We start from the raw sequence: 19,027 nt of genomic DNA, 5'->3' as shown, positions 1-19,027 counted from the left end.
GTTAGGTATTATTATTATTATTATTATTATTATTATTATTATTATTACTACTATTATTATTATTGGCATTTTAGCATTTCATTTTTGTGTGTGTGTGTGTGTTTGTTAGATTAAGTATTATTATTATTATTATTATTATTATTATTATTATTACTATTATTATTATTGGCATTTTAAGTGAGTTGTTGTTATTTGTTTTTCTGTTTTAGTTTAGGTTAAGTATTATTGTTGGTGTTTCTGTGCATTTTTTTTATGTTATTGGTACTTTTTGTGTGTGTTTGTGTTTTATTTGGTGTTGGTGTTTTCCTGCTGTTTATTGTTTCAATTTTGGTGTTATCAGGGTTTTTTGTTCCTTAGTAATTTTTTTTTTTTTTTTCCCCAGTTTTACTCTCCATTTTTTTCCCTAAACATTATTCTCTCCACTAGTATCTGTTTACCTTCCATCTCCTCTCCTAAATGCTCTTCCCTCCTTCCCTACACTCCCTTCCACTAATGTCTGTTTACTCTCCATCTTAGCTAAGTATCCTCCTTCCTACACTCTCTCCCACTAATGTCTGTTTACTCCTCCACCTTTGCTAAATATCCTTCTTCTCCTTCACCTCATTCCATCCCACTTATGTCAGTTTACTCTCCATCTCCTTTCCTAAACATCCTTCCATCCTTCACTTCACTCCCTCCCACTAATACCTCTTTACTCTCCATCTTACTTAAACATCCTTCCCTCCTTCACTGCATTTCCTCCCACTGATATCTATTTACTCTTCATCTCCTTACCTAAATATCCTTCCCCTCACTGCATTTCCTCTTATTAATGTCTCTTTACTCTAATGTCCTTTCCTAAACTTCCTTCCCTCTTATTAGTGTTTTTACTCTATCTTGTAAACTGAACATCTTTCCCTCCTTCACTGCACTTCTCCCAATACATGTTTTTACTCTCTATTTCCTTACCTTAACATCCTTCTTCACTGCATTTCCTTTTACTAGTGTCTATTTACTCTCCATCTTTCACTACAACCCCTCCCATGAATATGTTTACTCTCCATCTCCTTTCGTAAACACCATTCCATCCTTCACTCTTCCCTCCCATTAGTGTCTGTTTACTCTCCATCTTACCTAAACATCCCTCCCTTGCACAGCCACCATGGGAAACCAGCCTGGGGGAGCGGTACCTGTCCTCCCTGCTGCGTTTCATCAAGTACTGGTGCAACAAGAGGCCCCGGGAGACACTGTCCTTTGAGCTGCAGGAGAACGGTGATGTGCTGTGCTGCAAGAGGAGGTTCAAGATAGCCAGCCAGCACTTCCTAGTCAACAGCATTCTCCCTGATGAGTTTGTGCGTGATCTCTACCCAGCGCCGCCACCTCAGCCCAAACCAAGCTGGCCGGGAAAGCGAGGGAGGAAATGTAAGCCACGTGTCGCCCCGCAGCTCACTCGCCCCAGACGCGTCACATGCCACTGGAAGCTGCCAAGATACTGTGATGTGGAGACCGAGCCACCAACATCACCACCGAGGTACGTTTTCCGGCCTGAGATGAGAGACGCAGGGAATAAGGAGTCGGACATGCATGGTTTGTTTGACACTGGCTGGGGTGATAACCGAGGGAAGACACAGAGGGCTGGAAGGCACACACGATTCAAGGACAAGGAGAACATGAAGCCAAACACCTGCGGACTCTTTGGATGGAGGGAGGTGACAGGGCAGCCAAGAACAAGGTGTCACGTGGAGCAAGGCAGTGTTCTCAGACCAGGCAGCGTTCCCAGGCCAAACACACCCTTGAGAACTGTGACCCTAGAAGATTGACTGAAGGGTTAACAAGGGCACAGGTCAGCAGGGAGGTGGACAAGCGTGCACGTGAGTGGTACAAGTCAGCGGTGCCCTGCCTGTCCCTCCCGAAGTCCTTCATCGCGGAGAACAGAGCAGAGGGAAGGCGACATCTCTCGGACAGTGACAGTGAGGACAGCATAACCAGCAGGAGGAATGAAATGCTGTTTGCTCCTCTCCCACAGCAGGAACTGGACACTGCAGGTACACGGAGGCAGAGACACAGCAAATACAGCAGACACAGAGAAGCAGGCACTGATGAGGTTGTGTAGAGCTGCCACTTAATGATAACTAAAGAAAATGGGACTGAGAGGAAGAGAGAAAAAATTGGTGAGGATGATGACGTGTAGGAGAAAGTATGGAGGGATAGAGAGAGAGAGAGAGAGAGAGAGAGAGAGAGAGAGAGAGAGAGAGAGAGAGAGGATTAACCAGTGTAGAATTTAAAATAGATGAAAAGTAAGAGAATTTAAAAAGATAAAACCTGCAACTAAATAGAAATGTATGGAGAGAGAATATCAGTAAGGAAGATGAAAATTAGAACCTTGAGATCAAAACCTGTCTTTAGAACTGCAAAATTTTGTATGAAAGTTGCAGAGAATCTGAGTAACGGAAAAAAAAAAATAAATAAAAAAAAAATAAATAAAGAGAAATAATTGACGTTTTAATGGTTTGTTTTGACATGAATGGTGTGACAAGAAAATCTAATCTTGAGGAATTAATGGAAATATTTTAGTTGATGTGAAAAATTAAGTATGTTTTGAAATGTTTTTTGTTTGAATGAAGTCAGTGGAAAAACTTTGTGAATTTTTTATGCATAGGTGTCTTAGTGAATGTGAAATGAGATTCTGTTTCTTTTTCTCTTTATTTCAATATGTGTAAAGGAAAACAATTAATGGAAATAGTTTTAGGTCATGTGAAAAAGATTGAATTTTTTTTTTTTCATAGTGATGTGGGAAAGAGAAAAAAAATTCATAAAACCTTGATGGAAATGATTTTAGGTGATGTGAAAAGGACTGAAATTGTTTTTTTTATTTTACTTCAGTAATATGGAAAGGAAAAAAATTGAAAACCTTCTTGGGAAATTATTTTTTAAGTGATGTGAAAAAGATTGAAATGACAATTTTTTTGTTCAAATCTTTGGAAGAAAAAAAAAAAAAAAAAAATGCTGGAAATTATTTGAGGTGATGTGAAGAGGACTGAAATTCTTGGGAAGCCTTGCTAGAAACTGTTTACCATGACATGAAATAAAAAGGATGTTTGTTTTGTTGTTTTTGTATCCTGACAAGAAGAAAAGGAACAAAACATTGTTATAAAAATATCTGTCTATAATAATTCTCTCTCTCTCTCTAATGGGAAATCTCACTATAACCAGAGCAGCATCCCACCACACCTTCCTGAAGCAACAAGCCACACTCCATCTGAATACTGTGACACAATATACAACAGAACACTTCCTTGCCATTGCTTAGTACACCACCTCACTACTGACACTGCTTTCCTTCACTCACACTATGTAAAGTACCCACAGCTTGCCATAGGTACTTACATCAATAGAAAATGAATAGGGAAATACATCTTGTCATAGCACTTAAAGATGAGTCAATTGGAAATAAATAGGGAAATACATCTTGTCATAGGTACTTAAAAATAAATGATTAAGTAGATAGTAAATGCATAGGGAAAATGTCATTGGCACTTAGATAAATAGAAAATGAATAGGAAATACATTTTGTCATAGGAACTTGGAAATAAATGATTAAGTAAATAGTAAATGCATAGGGAAATACATCTTGTCATAGGAACTCAAAGATTAATAAATAGAAAATGAATCCGGAATGTCTTGTCGTTGGAACTTAAGAGATTAACAAATAGAAAGTGAATGGGAAAATATCTTGTCATGGGAACGGAAATGAATAGGATAATACATCTTGTCATACCACTTAAAGATGAACGGAAATGAATAGGATAATACATCTTGTCATACCACTTAAAGATGAATGAGTGAATGGGAAATACATCTCATAGGCTCTTAGAAATAAATAATAAATAGGAAATGCATCTTGTCATAGCACTGAAAGATGAATGAGTAGATAAATAGGGAAATAAGGTAAATAAATGGACTTCCTGGAAAATGTTGATAAAGTACATATTGTCTTGGATTCCTAAGAAAAAATGAAGAAAGAAATAGAAAGTCAATAGAGAAATGGTACAAAATTTACTTCCTACAAAAAGGGGGTGAAAAAGAACATACTGTCATATATTCCTAAAAAATAAAGTAAATAAAAATATATAAAAAAATAAGAACATTCACAAAAAATAATGACAAACTCCTAAAATAAAAAAAAATCAATCAATAATGAACAAAAATAAACAAAAACATCACAAAATAATCACTTAAACATATCAATAAATAAACTAAAATGAAAAATCAAAACATCCACATTAATAAAACAAAACTGAAAGAAAAAAATATAAATTAAAACATCCAAACAAAAAAATTGAATAATAAATAAAACAATGAGCAAAACACCCAAAAATGATCACAAATTAAGAAAATAAATAAATAAATAAAACAAATGAGAATGAGTGAGTCAAGAAGGCGAGGAAGTGAGAGGAGGAGTATGTGAGGGAGAGGAGTGGTGATGGGAGGGAGTGTGGTGAGGCGCTAGGGACACACACACCCCCTCAGCCCTCCTGGTGACCTGCATAAAGCCCTGAGTCACCACCTCCAGGACTGCCAATGCCTGCTGGTGCCTCCCCCTGCCCTCCTCACCCTGCCACCAGAGAGGGGAGAGGAAAGGTTACCACTGGGGAGGAAGAAGGAAGAGAAGAGAAAAGAAGTTACGAATGGGAAGAGAGAGAATATAGCAAGGTTACCATTGGGGAGAGAGAGAGAATACAGAAGACAAAAATTTACGAATGGGGAGAGAATATGAGAGAAAGGTTAGGAATGGGGAGAGAATATGAGGAAAGGTTAGGAATGGGGAGAGAATATGAGAGGAAAGGTTAGGAATGGGGAGAGAATATGAAAGGAAAGGTTAGGAATGGGGAGAGAATATGAAAGGAAAGGTTAGGAATGGGGAGAGAATATGAGGAAAAGTTAGGAATGGGGAGAGAATATGAAAGGATAGGTTAGGAATGGGGAGAATATGAAAGAGGAAAGGTTAGGAATGGGGAGAGAATATGAGAGGAAAGGTTAGGAATGGGGAAAGAATATGAGAGGAAAGGTTAGGAATGGGGAGAGAATATGAAAGGAAAGGTTAGGAATGGAGAGAGAGAGAATATACAAGAGGATAGGTTAAGAATGCAGAGAGAGAATATAGAAAAGGTTAGGAATGGGAAGGATTGGAAAGAATATAGGAGAAGCGGATAAGGTTAGACTCGGAAGGAAAGGGGAGAGAAAAACAGGAAGAAATGTTAGCAATGGGAAGGAAAAAGAAGAGAGGAGAGGTTAGGAATGGGGAGAGAGAATAAGAAGAGGAAAGGTTAGGAATGTGAAGGAAATAGAAGAGAAGAGAAAAGTTAAGAATGGGGAGTGAATATAGAAGAGGAAAGGTTAGGAATGGGGAGAGAGAATATAGAAGAGAAGGAAAAGTTAGGAATGGAGGAGAGATAATATAAAAGAGGAAATGTTAGTACTGAGAAAGAGATAGAGAAGAGGAAAGGTTAGGAATGGGGAGAAAGAATACAGAAGAGGAATGGTTAGCACTGGAGAGGAATGGTGAGAAAATATAGAAGAAAGGTAAGTGGTGGGCAGGAAATAAACAAGAGGAAAGGTTAGGAATGGGGCGAGAGAAAATAGCAGAAGAAAGGTTAGTGCTGGAGAAGAATGGGAAGGAAAAGAATAGCACTGGGGAGGATACAGAGGAGGAGGAATGCTAGTGCTGGGAAGGTGATAGAGAAGAGGAGAGGAGAGGCTAACACTGGGAAGGAAAAAGAAGAGAAGAGGAAAGGTTAGGAATGGGGAGGAAATATAGGAATGCGAAAGAAATATAGAAAAGGAAAGGAATGGGGAGAAAATATAGATGAGGAAAGGATAGTGATGGGGAGGAAATATAGGAAAGGAAAGGTTAGCACTGGGAAGAGAGAGAATATAGGACTGAATACCTTAGCATTATTAAATTGTCTTCCTTTTATCACTGATCATGTTATGCTAGGTGGTGGTGGTGGTGGTGGTGATTTTAGTATTAGTTGTTCTTGTAGTAGTAGTTATAGTGCTGTTCCCTACCCTGCACCTCCTCCAACCCTAACACCACAGCAAGGCCCCACAGCACACACTGCACCACCACCACCACCACCACCCCTGCCCTTTACAATGACACTGTTCTCTACCCTGCACCTCCCCCAACTCTGACACCACAGCAAGGCCCCACAGCACACACTGCCACCCCACCACCACCACCACCCCTGCCCCATCACAATAACACCATCCCCTACCCTGCACCTCAAATCCTTGCACTGTTTCTGCCACAATAACCTGAACACTCTTAAAAGCACATCAATCATTACTAAACTTCCTTTCCCTACTACTCTAAAATTTACCACTACACTTATCATGTTTTCTTTCTTGCATTGATTGTCTTGATGTTTCCATCTTGCATAAAAAAAAAAATAAAGAAAAAGAAATAAATAAATAAACTAGGGATACATACGCCCTTCCCTACACCACAAAAATTCATCCTTAGATTTATTAATGATTTTTCTCTTTTTTATTTTTTTTATTTTTACGGTAAGGCCTATAGCGCCTGTAGGCACACTTGAAGAGTGTATTGGAAGCGCTGTTCAACTTCCGCCCATTAGTGGCGCAGGCAATTTTATTTATAGTGGTACCCATATTAGGACCCATATCACCACCCAAGCTCATCTTGAGTGTAACCACCTAGAACCTGGGCATCATGGTGACATGTAGGTAACTTTAAACCACTCCACAAATGGCAAAGTGTTTTAAGGCTGTACGTGGTGGGATTCGAACCTTCGCGTGGACGACTGCCCGATCCCACGCTCACCACCTTATCCACTATGCCACCACATAGTGGATATTTCCCTCTTACATAGAAAAAAAAAGAATAAAAAAAGAAAAACTAGGTGGACATAATACCTTCCCTATACCCCAAAAATTTGTCCCTAGAGTTATTAATATTTTCTCTTTTGCATTAATATTTCCTTCATAAAAAAAAAAAAAAAAAAAAAAAAAAAAAAAAAACTAGGGGTACATCTGCCTTCCCTATAGCCACAAAATGTATCCCTAGACTTACTAATGACTTCTCTCTTGCATTATTGTTCCCTTCTTACATAAAAGAAAGAATAAAAAAAAGAAATACTAGGTGGACATACTGCCTTCCTGGTGGCCGCCTCACACTGCCTCCACAGCGCCCCCTTCCCCTCCAACAGTGTGGCAGAGTCCTCCAGCTTCCACACCTCCCTATGCACTTGTTGCTCCTGTAGACAGGGAGGCAGAAGGGTAAAACTGGGGACGTCCTTCCTGTTTCTATTTTCTTTTTCTTTTTTTTTTTTTTTTGATGGGAGAAGTGGTATTATTGTTTTTTTTGTCTGTTTGTTTGTTTGTCTGTGTCTGTTTGTCTGTCTGTCTCTGTCTCTGTCTCTCTCTCTCTCACAAGTAAACATGACTAAATTGAGATGAAAAACAAATTGAACCTCTCTCTCTCTCTCTCTCTCTCTCTCTCTCTCTCTCTTTCCCACACACCTCCCCTAAAAACAAGCACAAACAAATGACAAAAAAAATAAATAAATAAATAAAAATAAAAAAAAAAAAAAAAATAAATAAATAAATAAATAAATAAATAAATAAAATAAATAAATAATTAAATAAAACAAACCACTCAATAAACACACCACAAATCTCTCTCTCTCTCTGACCTTGGCCTTCAGACACTGCAGGAGCGCCTCACACAGCTTGGAGTGGGTGGTGAGCTCCTTAAGGACATCTCGCTGTGCCTTCTGCAGTTTACACACCTCCTCCTCCAGCACCACCAGCTCACCCTTTCGGAACTTGTCAATTTCCCTGATTTTTGGGATAGAAATGTTTGGAAATTGTGTTAGAAATGTTTGGGGAATGTTTTGATGTGTTTTGGAATGTTTTGGATGTGTTTGGAAGTGTTAGGAAGTGTTTTGATGTGTTTTTTATGTGTCTTGGAGTGTTTGGAAGTGTTTTGGAATGTTTTGGATATGTTTGGGAGTGTTAGGAAGTGTTTTGATGTGTTTTGGGATGTTTTGGAGTGTGAGGAAGTGTTTTGGAATGTTTTGGATGTGTTTTGGAATGTTTTGGATGTGTTTTGGAGTGTTTTGGAATGTTTTGGATGTGTTTTGGAATGTTTTGGAGTGTTTTGGATGTGTTTTGGAATGTTTTGGAGTGTTTTGGATGTGTTTTGGAATGTTTTGGATGTGTTTTGGATGTGTTTTGGAATGTTTTGGAACACACACACAAAAGTTTGACTTGGGAGTGACGATGGAAGAAAACAATCAACCAGTAAGCCATATTGATAGAATTTTTAGAGACATATAATTTGCTAAGAAATATTGGAGTAGCATTTCACTACATGGACAAAGAAATGATGAAGAAATTGATAAGTACTATAATAAGACCCAGATTGGAATATGCAGGAGTAGTGTGGACCCCTCATAAAAAGAAACACACAAGGAAATTGGAGACTACAAAAAATGGCTACAAGAATGGTTCCAGAATTTGAAGGGATGACATATGAGGAGAGACTAAAGGCTATGGATCTGTCAACCCTGGGACAAAGAAGGGAGAGAGGAGATCTGATACAAGTTTATAAATTGATCAACGTAATGGACAAAGTGGATAAGGAGAAACTGATCCTGAGAGAATATGACATCCGAAGCACAAGATCGCATAGTAAAAAGCTGAGAAAGGTAAGATGTCTGAGAGATGTTAAAAAATATAGTTTCCCGCAAAGATGTATTGAGACGTGGAACAGTTTGAGTGAAGAAGTACTGTCTGCAACGAGTGTGCATACTTTTAAAGTAAGATTGGATAAGTGTAGATATGGAGACGGGGCCACACGAGCATAAAGCCCAGGCCCTGTAAAATTGTAAGATTAAACGATACTTACCAAGTTGAAGTTTGATCGTAATTTCACGAACATTTAAATGATGTCACTGAGGCAGCAAATGAGATGTCTATGCCGCTCCTCGTCAGTCCTTCAGTGTTGGTTTGAGGAACAAAGTATAAAAATCACAAAAGCTAAAAATTAAACAATGAGTGAAGAAAAAAACCCAAAACACGGCGACCAAGAAGCCGGGGGAGGGAAGGGAGGGCATTTACTGCCTCAGTGACGTCGTTTAAATGTTCGTGAAATTACGATCAAACTTCAACTTGGTAAGTTTCGTTTAATCTTACAATTTCACTTCACAATATTTAAACTGACTTCACCGAGGCAACAAATGAGAGCTTTAGAGCAGGTCCTCAAACCAAGCTGAATCCCAAAACCAGGAACGACTGAAAACCATATAGTATCATCTTCATGTATTCTAGCCAAAAGCATACAATTAAGTACAAATATGTGGACAAACAATGAAATCATATGAAAAGCACCACCTCCACCAACACTGCCTGTGCAAATAACCCCTACTTGCTAATTGGCCTCCCATAAAACTTCACGAAGGTAGACTCCCTGGACCAGCCCACTGATGAAAGGATGGAGGACAGCGGAAGACGGAGCGCAGCCTTGCTAGACACGGCGGACCTAGTAGAGTGAGGTGAAAAATTTTTGAGGTCAATACCCGCGGCTCCCATAACCTCCCTGACCCAGCACCGTAAGGTATCCTGGGAAGCCACCTTAATAGGGGGTTTGGTAGTTAAAAGAAGGCCAGTGATGGAACCCCTAGAGTCCTTAGTCCTCTCTAAATAATTAACAATTGTAGTATAGACACAGATAAGCTGGTCCGCAGAATATTTTTCAAAACATAATTCAGAAATGTGGCAACCAGGCCTAGAAGTTTCAAGGAGATCCCCAATACGAAAAACTATCCTGGAATCCAAGATAGACATATTACGGATATCTAAGAAACTTAAGACTTGGCCACGCTGCCCCGAAACCAGTAACATTAAAGCAGTTAATTTGCGGGATAACTGAATGAGTGAAAGACGTTCATCAGGGCCGAGACTCTTTAAGTAGTTGAGCACTAACTCTGGGTCCCAGGTAAATTGACAGTGAGAAAAAGCAGGCCTCTCCTGAAAGACAGCTCGCATAAATCTAATAACCAACGGATGTTGACCCGCCGGTTGACCCCCAACCTTAGCGATGGCAGACACGGCCAAACAGATGGTATTCATAGTACTATAACTCCGAACGGGAACCCTCTGAAATTCACACAGTAGGAAGTCTAAAAGAAAACTTAAAGGTGGTAGTAGGCAGTAGTCACCTGCCGCCCGGTGGAATACTCCAGGAGAGGTACTTACGGGGATGTAGGCAGTGCTGCAGACTGAGTGATTCCCCGTGTCCTCTCTTCCCAGTTCCCTTTGTGGTCTCATTTATACAATTGAGCAGCTGCAGCCTGCCCTCTAAAGACAACTTCTACTACTTCCTACACTACACTACAACACCTTACACTTTTACACTCTCTTCAAATCAAAATTTAATAATGGCTTCACCACGCCCTGCCTCGGAGTCCCCCTCTGGGGGAGGGGACCATAAATGTCCCCAGGTCGGACTGCCCCTCTGCTGTCGACCTTGGGTGTCTTGACACTTCATCTAATACTTTCACTATCAATTTCTGCAACATTCGTGGCCTTCGTTCTAATTTTCAATCTGTGGAACACCACCTCTCCTCTACTAAACCTCATCTTCTCTTCCTAACCGAAACACAGTTGTCTGTGACTACTGACAGCAGCCCTTTTCTGTTCCCTCCTACTTGCTCTATCCTCATTTTCAATCCAAAGCTGGATGTTGCGCATACGTGCGTAACGACACCACTTGCTCTCGTGCCCACAATCTTGAATCTTCAGAATTTTCTACCATCTGGCTAAGACTTCAATGTCACTCTCTAACTAAATTCATCTGTGCTGTATACCTCTCACCTAATTCCTCTGACTATGTAAAATTCTTTGACTATTTGACTTCCAAGGTGGAGCACATCTTATCTCACTTTCCTTTTGCTGAGATCTCCATTTTAGGGATTTCAATGTTCACCACCAGCTTTGGCTTTCATCTTCTTTCACTGACCAACCTGGTGAACAAACCTTCAACTTTGCTATCCTTCATGACCTAGAGCAGCTAGTGAAGTTCCCTACCCGTATTCCTGACCGCCTTGGAGACACGCCCAACATTCTTGATCTTTTCCTAACCTCCAACCCTTCTGCTTACTCTGTTAAACTTTCCTCTCCGTTGGGCTCCTCCGACCACAATCTAATTTCCGTTACCAGTTCTATCACTCCAGTGCAGCCTCAGGACCCGCCTAAGCGGAGGTGCTTCTGGCATTTTAACTCTGCTAAGTGGGAGGAACTAAGGCAGTACTATTCTGATTTCCCTTGGGATGATTATTGTTTTCATGTCAGAGATCCTTCTCTGGCATGGAGCTATACATTCCTCATACTTTCTCTAACCCTAAAGCTAAAAAGCCTTGGTTTAACTCTGCTTGTTCTCGTGCTGTCAATGATAGAGAGGCGGCTCACAAACGGTTCCGTAGCCATCCAACTGCTGAAACTCATGCCCTATATATTTCTGCCCGTAATCATGCCAAATCTATTCTCCAACTTACTAAAAACTCTTTCATCAATAGAAAATGTCAAAGTCTTTCCAATTCTAACTCCTCTCGAGATTTCTGGCATCTAGCCAATAATATCTCTAACAACTTTACTTCTTCGTCTTTCCCTCCTTTACTTCATCCAGATGGCTCTACAGCTGTCTCTTCTTTTCTAAAGCTGAACTCTTCGCTCAAACCTTTGCTACCAACTCAACTTTGGATGATTCTGGGCATATTCCTCCTACTCCTCCACCCTCTGACTACTTCATCCCTAAAATTAAAATTCTTTATAAAGACGTTTTCCTGGCCCTCTCTGGCCTTGATTCTCGGAAGGCTTACGGTCCGGATGGAGTCCCTCCTGTTGTTCTCAAAAACTGTGCTTCCGAACTCGCTCACTGCCTGGTCAAACTCTTTCATCTGTGTCTCTACTTCTATTTATCCTTCTTGCTGGAAGTTTGCTCACATTCAACCTGTCCCTAAAAAAGGTGACCACTCCAATCCTTCTAACTACCGCCCTATAGCTTTGATTTCCTGCCTTTCTAAAGCCTTTGAGTCTATCCTTAATAGGAAGATAATGAGGCATCTATCAGCTCACAACCTTCTCTCTGATTGCCAGTATGGTTTCCGTAAAGGCAGATCTACTGGTGATCTTCTTACTTTCCTAACTGAATCTTGGTCATCCTCTTTAGGGACTTCGGTGAAACCTTTGCTGTCGGCCTTGACATATCGAAAGCCTTCGATAGAGTCTGGCACAAATCTTTAATTTCTAAACTACCCTCCTACGGATTCTATCCTTCTCTCTGTACCTTCATCTCCAGTTTCCTTTCCGATCGTTCTATTGCTGCTGTAGTAGACGGTCACTGTTCTTCCCTAAAACTATCAACAGTGGTGTTCCACAGGGTTCTGTCCTATCACCCACTCTCTTTCTATTATTCATCAATGATCTCCTAAATCTGACTCAATGCCCTATCCACTCCTATGCTGATGATACCACCCTGCATTATTCAACAGCGTTCAACAGACGCCCAACCCAACAACAATTAAATGACTCAAGGCGAGATGCTATAGGACGCCTAACTTCTGATCTTTCACTTGTTTCTGATTGGGGCAGAGAAAACCTGGTTTTGTTCAATGCCTCAAAACTCAATTTCTACAACTATCTACTCGACATAACCTTCCAGACAACTATCCTCTCTTCTTCAATAACACTCAACTTCCCTCTCCTCTACATTAAACACACTCGGTCTATCCTTCACTAAAAATCTAAACTGGAAATTTCACATCTCTACTCTTGCTAAATCAGCTTCCAAGAAGTTAGGTGTCCTATGGCGTCTTCGTCCATTTTTCTCCCTCCCAGCTGCTTGCTCTGTACAAGGGCCTTATCCGCCCGTGTATGGAGTATGGCTCTCATGTCTGGGGGATCCACACACAGCTTTACTAAACAAGGTGGAATCTAAAGCTTTTCGTCTTATCAACTCTTCTCCTCTAACTGACTGTCTTGATTCTTTAAGTCACCGCCGCAATGTTGCATCTTTATCTGTCTTCTACCGCTGTTTTCATGCTGTCTGCTCTTCTGAACTTGCTAACTGCATGCCTTCCCCTCCTGCGGCCTCGCTGCACAAGACTCTCTACTTCTTCTCATCCCTATTCTGTCCATCTTCCTAATGCAAGAGTTAACCAGTATCTTCACTCCTTCATTCCCTACACTGGTAAACTCTGGAACTCTCTACCTGTGTCTGTATTTCCACCTGCCTATGACTTAAACTCTTTCAAAAGAGGAGTGTCAAGACACCTCTTACGTTAACTGGACCCTCCTTTTAGTTTTTTCTGTTTTTTCTCTTTCTACTTTTCTTTTAACAGGGCCTGGCAACCAGCGGGATTTTTTTTTTTTCCAACACTGTGTTTGCCCTTGGCCAGTGCCCTTGTAATGTAAAAAAAAAAAAAAAAAAAAACGGATCAATTTCCCGCCGGAGACAAACTGACACCCATCTTGAGAGATACGGCCTATACTGTTGTAAAGTGCTCTTCCGCCAGGAGAGAAGCAAAAGCTGGGCAACGTCTCGCGATAGGCCTTGGACTTCAAAGGATCGCCTGATAAACTCATCGCAGTCAACACCAAAGACCGGGCCCACGGGTGGATGTAAGCAGGGATCTGCGGTAATGACACAGGGAGGCGAGGGAGAAGGACTGGTGGCTGAACAAGAAACTGAAGGGCCCTGGGGAACCATGCTTGCGACGGCCAAAGAGGTAGAATCGCGATCAAGGAAGCCCGGTCCTCCTGGAGTTTCCGCAGCACTCTGGCAATGAGACTGAAAGGAGGAAAGGCATATGAAGTCCTGTCTGCCCAATTAATTGAAAAAGCATCAACAACAGTAGCTGCAGGGTCAGGTTTCCAAGAAACATAGGTAGCCACCTGGGCATTTAAGCGCGACGCAAACAGGTCAATATCGGGAACATAAAACATGTCACATAACCTTCGAAAAACAAAGGGATCCAACATCCATTCGGTGTCTAAATTCTTTAACCTAGACAAAGAATCTGCCTCCACATTCTGGGTACCCTTTACATGAGCTGCAGACAAGGTAATGCCCCGAGACCCGGCCCAAGCATAGATCTCCTCTATCAAAAAGTTAAGGTGGATCTTCGTGCTCCCACCGCGATTCAGGCACGCGACAGCCACGGTGTTATCTGAACAAAGGCGGATGTGGGCATTACTGACATTCTTACATAGCGACTGGAGACCGAGTAATATAGCTCGCAATTCCAGGCAACTGATGTGGTCTAACTCCGCGTGAGCCCAAGAGCCGTCTGATGCCGCGGATCCAACACTGGCACCCATCGGCAAACAATTCAAGGTCAGGGGAAGAAGAACGCAGTGATTTAGATTGCAAGGGAACATTATTAACCCACCAAAGGACTAATTCCTTAGCATGCTCATCCAAAGAAACTCTAGCTGCATAATCCCCATGGTGCCGGGCAAGCTCCCTGTTCCTAATGATCTCAAGGTACTTGTAACGAACAGGGGCCAGGTCGACAGCTGGCTCAGCAGCCACAGCGAGGCCAATGAAAGAAGCTAAATCACGCAGAGAGACATGGTCCTTCAACAACAACCAATCTAGTTCCTGAATTTTGATAATTTTCCTGAGAGGCAGAGTAGCAGTCATGAGGCATGAGTTTAGAATAATTCCCAAAATTCCACCTCCTGAGTAGGGACCAAAACTGATTTTTTAACATTAATAGTGAGCCCAACCGAATCAAAAAGATACAGAGCATAACTCACATTGCTAATTAGCTCCTCCTCCGAGGGAGCAAAAACGATGCAATCATCAATATAACAGATGGCCATAATCCCAAGGGACCGGAGGTGACAGAACACTGGTTTCAATAATTTTGTAAAGATCCGAGGGGCAGATGTTAACCCTTGAGGAAGACAGGTAAAGTGAAAACATTGGCCCTTCCAAAAAAAAAAAAAAAAAAAAAAACGGAACCAACACCTTTCCTTAGGTCTCACATACACCGAATAATAAGCATCCTGAAAATCAATAGTCATGAAAAAACACTGGGGCTGGACTAAATGCACCACATCCTTAAAGGAATCCATTTTAAAGTGAGTGTGAGTAACATAAGGATTTAGCTCTTTCAAGTTTAGAATGACTCTCGCAGTAGTACCGTCTTTCTTTACAGTGGGAAAAACATTGGAATAAAAAGCATTGCCAGGAGAGGGCTCACATCTCTCAACAATACCCTGTTCCACAAACCTAAGCAGCGCGGCATCCAGGGCCGCCCTGTCACTTTCTGAAAGGGACAGGGGCCGAGGCAGAGCAGATTGTAAGGGAAGCTCATCAAACTCAAGCACATGGCCACAAACCACATCAAGAATCCATTTATCGGAGGAAAGAGCTAGCCACTGCTGTCTAGTAGTGAAAATTTTCCCGCTCATAAAATTGTCAGAGGTGTTGAATAAAGAGTTAATGGTAATACTCACTCGGCAAGGGTTCACTGGGCTGGCCTGTGTTGCTGGTTCCCCCTCAGCGGAGGAGGCCGCTGGCCTAAAAAAGGCTTAGACCGAAACCTTGAGTTCTGGGAAGGAGGGGCCCTCCTGGGAGCCTGGCGGGAAGCAGCTGTCCGCCTGGGACCTCCTGACCGGTATGGGCGGAAAGAAGGCCTGCCCAGCCGCCTGGCCCGATGCAACTCCTCACACTTCTTAATGACATCAAAGGGGAACAGCTCTGCAGTGCCAACTTCACAGTCCCAACGGCAAAGCTCCGCAAGGGCTGAATCGTTCACGTGAATGCGGGCCACTTCCTTCCTGAGCTGGTTGAGGTAACACACTGCAGAAGTCAGGAGACGTACACAGTTATTCAGGCCATCCAGGTAATCATCCACAGGCTTACCTTTCCTCTCCCCAATGTCATTCAGGCACTGGGCAACCGGAACCAGGGCCTTGGAGAGCAGGCCATTGGTGAAAACCAGGCGAGCATCAATCAGCCTGCCCCCCACACTTAGAGCCTTGGTAATAACTGCATTTGTAGCAGGCACAATCAGATTAGGAACATTGCTGGGCAACCTCACCTTACTACAGGTAGTTTTCACCCCTTCCGAGGTGGGCGGCGCCTGAGGCTATCATCTAAAATGCCTGCTAAACGGTCAGACAGGGCTCACCTTTCTTCTCCTGACCGTGAAAATGCCCGCCAGTTCTTCCAAAGCCGAAGAAAATCAGCGTCTTCAAGCGCGCCCGTGGGCCACCAGGTCATCCAGCCCGCTAGCAGGTCGGCCGCTGCCTCCGCACCTCACCGTCTTGGATCTTGCGCTCGATGCTGCCAAAGCCACTGAAGTCCCCGCTGTCAGCCTGGGGCACCGTCTCAGGAGAACGCCTGTCCAGCTTCGCAATCAGGTCCGCCACGATGGAACCCAAATGGCTGACACGATCCTCCAGGGACGGGCCAGCTGAGTTGACATCACGGGGCTGACTCAGCCCCGCCAGGGCCGAATCGGAAGCCAGCTGAAACGCTCTGTCATGGCCAGGGTCACGGCAGTCCCTTTTTCCCTGCTGAACATCAGACCAAGCACCATCTTCGCAAGGGCGTTCCCTGCCCCGTGGAGGGGAAGCCGACCGGGCAAAGGAACGAAGGGGCGAATCACTAAGGCCTGCTGGGTCCGCCATCTGCAAACGGGGCCACCTGACAACAGGGCAAATAAGCCAACACGATACTAAGATCGAGAAGTGTACCACCATGTATCAGCAGAGCAGGGTAAAGGAGAAGGTGAAAACTGACCACGACAACTCCGAAGAGAAGCAGGCAAAGAAAAGGGCAGCAGCAGGCTTTGAGGAGCAGCCAACAAAAAACCTGAGATCCGAGCTCGCGTGTAGACCAGACGAGGACGAACAACAGACTGACAAGGAGCGGCATAGACATCTCATTTATTTGCCTCGGTGACGTCAGTTTAAATATTGTGAAGTGAAACTACAACTAGGTAAATACAACTAGGTAAATACACACACACACACACACACACACACCAACCCTGGAACAGAGAAGGGAGAGAGGGGATCTGATACAAGTTTATAAATTGATCAACAGAATGGATCAAGTGGATAATGAGAAACTGATCCTGAGAGAAGAATATGACATTATAAGCACAAGATTGCATAGTAAAAATCTGAGAGATGTTAAAAAATATAGTTTCCCACAAAGATGTGTTGAGGCGTGGAACAGTTTGAGTGAGGAAGTGGTGTCAGCAACGAGTGTGCATAGTTTTAAAGAAAAATTGGATAAGTGTAGATATGGAGACGGGGCCACACGAGCATAAAGCCCAGGCCCTGTCAAACCACAACTAGGTAAATACACACACGTACTTCACCAGGTCATCAGCTCTGAGTCTCTGTCTCTCCAGGAGCTGTGGCTGACCTAAGATGACCTCTTTCAGTGCCTTCTCTGCCCTCCTCACCTCTTCCCTCAGTTCTTCATTGGAGTTCTGCCAGTGGTGGTGGTGTTGGTGGTGGTGGTGGCAAGAGGTAATAGAAAGGATGAAAAGAACAATAATAATAAGATGAATATATAAACACACTTAAAATCACCCATATCACATCAACCAGAGCCTTTGAAACCATAAAAACACACACATCATTTTAACTAGAACCATTTGAAAACCCACATCACTTCAACTAGAGCCTTTGGAACCATGAAAAAATACCTAGGAAGCCTTACAACTTCAACTACAAACTTTGAAAATCCATGTCACTTCAACTAGAGAATTTGAAATTAAAAAAAACACCTCTGGAAACTCTTATAATTTCAACGAGAGTAGTGGTTCCCAACCTTTTCCTGAGCCGAGCACCACTTGGAGGTCTTGTACAGTCAGTCCCTGCACACCTCCTGGTTCCAGAAAACTCAATTCCAACAAATATGAATTTCTTCACAAGCAGAACACACAAATGAACTAACAACAAAGAACATCACTCATTTCAATGCGAGTGATGCATCTGTTTCTTCTCCATCACCTGACCAATGCCAGACTATCTTGTGTAAGGCAATAATATATTTCTTTCTGAGAAATAAAATATTTCAAATTAATTAAAAATTGCATACAATCCCAAAAGTACTCATGTACCACCTGGAAAGCCTTCGTGTACCACTAGTGGTACACGTACCACAGGTTGGGAACCACTGAACTAGAGCCTTTGAAACTAAAAACACTTTTGAAAACCTGTGTCACTTCAACTAGAGCCTTTGAAACCATAAAAACACTATTGAATACCCTGATAACTTTAACAATATCCTTTGAAAAGTAGAGAAGGAATAGCAGAGTGGTAGAACAGTGTTAAATGTTCCTCTCACCATGATGTTTGCCAGCTGTGTGTTGATCTGGCCCAGCTCCTTCTCCAGGCTGCTCCTCTGACCCCTGGCCTTCTGCAGGAGTGCCTCAGCTTGACTCAAGGCCTGGGAGGGGGGTGGCTCCTCTCTCACTACCTTCACCTCCTCCACTGTGTCTATCTGAAATAGTAAAGTAGTAGTAGTAGTAGTAGTAGTAGTAGTAGTAGTAGTAGTAGTAGTAGCAGCAGTAGCAGCAGCAGTAGCAGTAACAGTAGTAGTAGTAGTAGTAGTAGTAGTAGTAGTAGTAGTAGTGGTAGTGGTGTGGTAGTGGTGGTGGTGGTGGTGGTGGTGGTGGTGGTGGTGGTGATGGTGGTGGTGGTGGTGGTGGTGGTGGAAGTAGCAGGGATAATATTAGTGGTAGTAGTAGTGGTGGTGGTGGTATTATTTGTATTATTTTTGCTGCTGCTGCTGCTGCTGCTGCTGCTGCTGCTGCTACTACTACTACTACTACTACTACTACTACTACTACTACTGCTACTACTACTTCTATTACTATTTCTGCAGGTAGTTACTGCTGTGCTAGTTGGACACGTGGGATAAAGAAAGATACATGTGATCAGCTTTATTAGTATTTTTATAACTACACCAATACTACTACTACTTCTT

At 42.5% G+C, this 19,027-nt stretch overlaps 2 protein-coding genes across 2 annotated transcripts in view; one reads left to right on the top strand and one right to left on the bottom strand.

Moving 5' to 3' along the window:
- LOC123515017 (kinesin-related protein 10-like) overlaps positions 1-3,078 on the top strand; it is a 60,552-nt gene extending 57,474 nt beyond the window's left edge. The window contains exon 18 of the mRNA XM_045273379.1: positions 1,137-3,078. Coding sequence (XP_045129314.1) covers positions 1,137-1,799 — 663 coding nt within the window. The 3' untranslated portion in view covers positions 1,800-3,078. The remainder of the gene's footprint in view (positions 1-1,136) is intronic.
- A 1,333-nt stretch (positions 3,079-4,411) lies between these two features.
- The window catches only part of LOC123515014, a 46,076-nt gene continuing 31,460 nt past the window's right edge, over positions 4,412-19,027 (bottom strand). The window contains exons 4-8 of the mRNA XM_045273366.1: positions 18,386-18,541; positions 17,404-17,522; positions 7,698-7,842; positions 7,155-7,259; positions 4,412-4,594 (exon numbers count right to left, since the gene is read on the bottom strand). Coding sequence (XP_045129301.1) covers positions 4,412-4,594; positions 7,155-7,259; positions 7,698-7,842; positions 17,404-17,522; positions 18,386-18,541 — 708 coding nt within the window. The remainder of the gene's footprint in view (positions 4,595-7,154; positions 7,260-7,697; positions 7,843-17,403; positions 17,523-18,385; positions 18,542-19,027) is intronic.

Source organism: Portunus trituberculatus, chromosome 5 (genome assembly GCF_017591435.1).
Source record: "Portunus trituberculatus isolate SZX2019 chromosome 5, ASM1759143v1, whole genome shotgun sequence".
Taxonomy (NCBI): domain Eukaryota; kingdom Metazoa; phylum Arthropoda; class Malacostraca; order Decapoda; family Portunidae; genus Portunus; species Portunus trituberculatus.
This window is presented reverse-complemented; position numbering and strand designations above follow the sequence as displayed.